Below are 1,480 nucleotides of genomic sequence, written 5' to 3'. Positions count from 1 at the left end.
ATATATATATATATACAGTGTATATACAGTATGTAGTGCTAGCTCTGTAGGTAATAAAGATGGTGATCGATCTAGAGCTAAAAAGTATAACGTAAGCTCCTAAGCTTATAAATATAGCGTTAGCTCCAGAGCTAGTAAATATAGCACTAGATCCAGAACTAACAAATACAACTGTAACTCCAGAGCTAACACTGTATATATGGCTGTAAGACGTGGCATTAGATCTAGAACTATTAAATATATGGTATCCGCGCACAAAACCAGTATCAGTGCATCTTTAATTTAATTTCACTTATTACATTACATGATTTATGATAAAAATTCACATCACTTTTTTCTTTAAATGTTTATCCAAACTTTAAAGAACATTATGCTTTTAGACTTTAAGACTATGTAGGAACATTGCAATAATCAGTTAGAATTAACCTGACAAACTCTGATAGGTGGATCTGTAAGACATAAATGTCTCATCATGTTTGTCTACTCAGACCCTCTGACGACACGTCTAAAAAAGGCTAATAGCCGTGTTGTTTGAGGCCAAAGCTTACCTTCAGGTATGAGCCGTAATACTTGGTGACAAAGGGGCTATCGCACTGACTTAACACGGTGATCTCCTGCTGGATGTCTTCGATCTCGTCTTCTGCCTCCTCCAGGTCTATGATCTTGATGGCCACCACTTTCTGTGTGCGATTGTCAATGCCTTTGAACACCTCGCCGAATGAGCCTTTGCCAATGCGCTCCAGCTTGGTGAACAGCTCCTCGGGGTCGACTCTGGAGTTCTGGAGGTTGATAGAGAAGTGTGTGGGGGAGGGGGAGGTAAATGAAGAAGGATCAAATTAGTTATTCAAATCAGGTGAGTAGAAACCTCTAAACACTGTTCCTCATGACCCACTGTTCTGCATGTTTTAGCCGTTTGTCTGCTTCAACACAACTGATTGAAATAATTAAAGGACCATTCAGAAAGTCATCAGGGTCAGCAGAAGACTGTCAATCATTCATTCACTTCAGTCAGGTGTGCTGAAGTAGGGAAACAGCTAWAACGTGTAGAACAGTGGGTCACGAGGAACAGTGTTGAAGACCTCTGCTCTAAAACATGCAGGATAGTTGCCTTCGAGGACTAGGACTGCGACACTTTCCAGCTCGTCCTGGGGGACTCCGAGACGTTCCCAGGCCAGAGGGGATACATAATCCCTCCAGCGAGTCCTGGATGTTCTCCAAAGTGCCAGACTTATTTTGAAAACATTTTAAAATGCTTATTTCAAATCCGCATCTGAGACCACCTGCGACCGCGCGGGGGGTGGGGGTCGGGGGTATGGTGCGCAACGGTGTGTCTTCTGAATAAATGAAAATGATTTAACACAGTTGTTTATACTTTTAGCAGCTCTTTTTATTCCACAGCTGACCTGCTTTCTGGATCTCTGACAGACGGACTTCAATCTCTGAACTCATAAAGTTCTTTTTAGTTTTCGCTGTCATTTTC

General features: G+C 41.9%; 1 protein-coding gene across 1 annotated transcript in view; it reads right to left on the bottom strand.

Moving 5' to 3' along the window:
* stk24b (serine/threonine kinase 24b (STE20 homolog, yeast)) overlaps nucleotides 1-1,480 on the bottom strand; it is a 19,107-nt gene that overhangs the window by 10,545 nt on the left and 7,082 nt on the right. Inside the window, exon 2 of the mRNA XM_014022215.1 lies at nucleotides 549-779. Coding sequence (XP_013877669.1) covers nucleotides 549-779 — 231 coding nt within the window. The remainder of the gene's footprint in view (nucleotides 1-548; nucleotides 780-1,480) is intronic.

This window comes from Austrofundulus limnaeus, unplaced genomic scaffold, assembly GCF_001266775.1.
Source record: "Austrofundulus limnaeus strain Quisiro unplaced genomic scaffold, Austrofundulus_limnaeus-1.0 Scaffold320, whole genome shotgun sequence".
Lineage (NCBI taxonomy): Eukaryota > Metazoa > Chordata > Actinopteri > Cyprinodontiformes > Rivulidae > Austrofundulus > Austrofundulus limnaeus.
The sequence above is the reverse complement of the archived record's forward strand: the minus strand, read 5'-3'. Positions and strand labels throughout refer to the sequence as shown.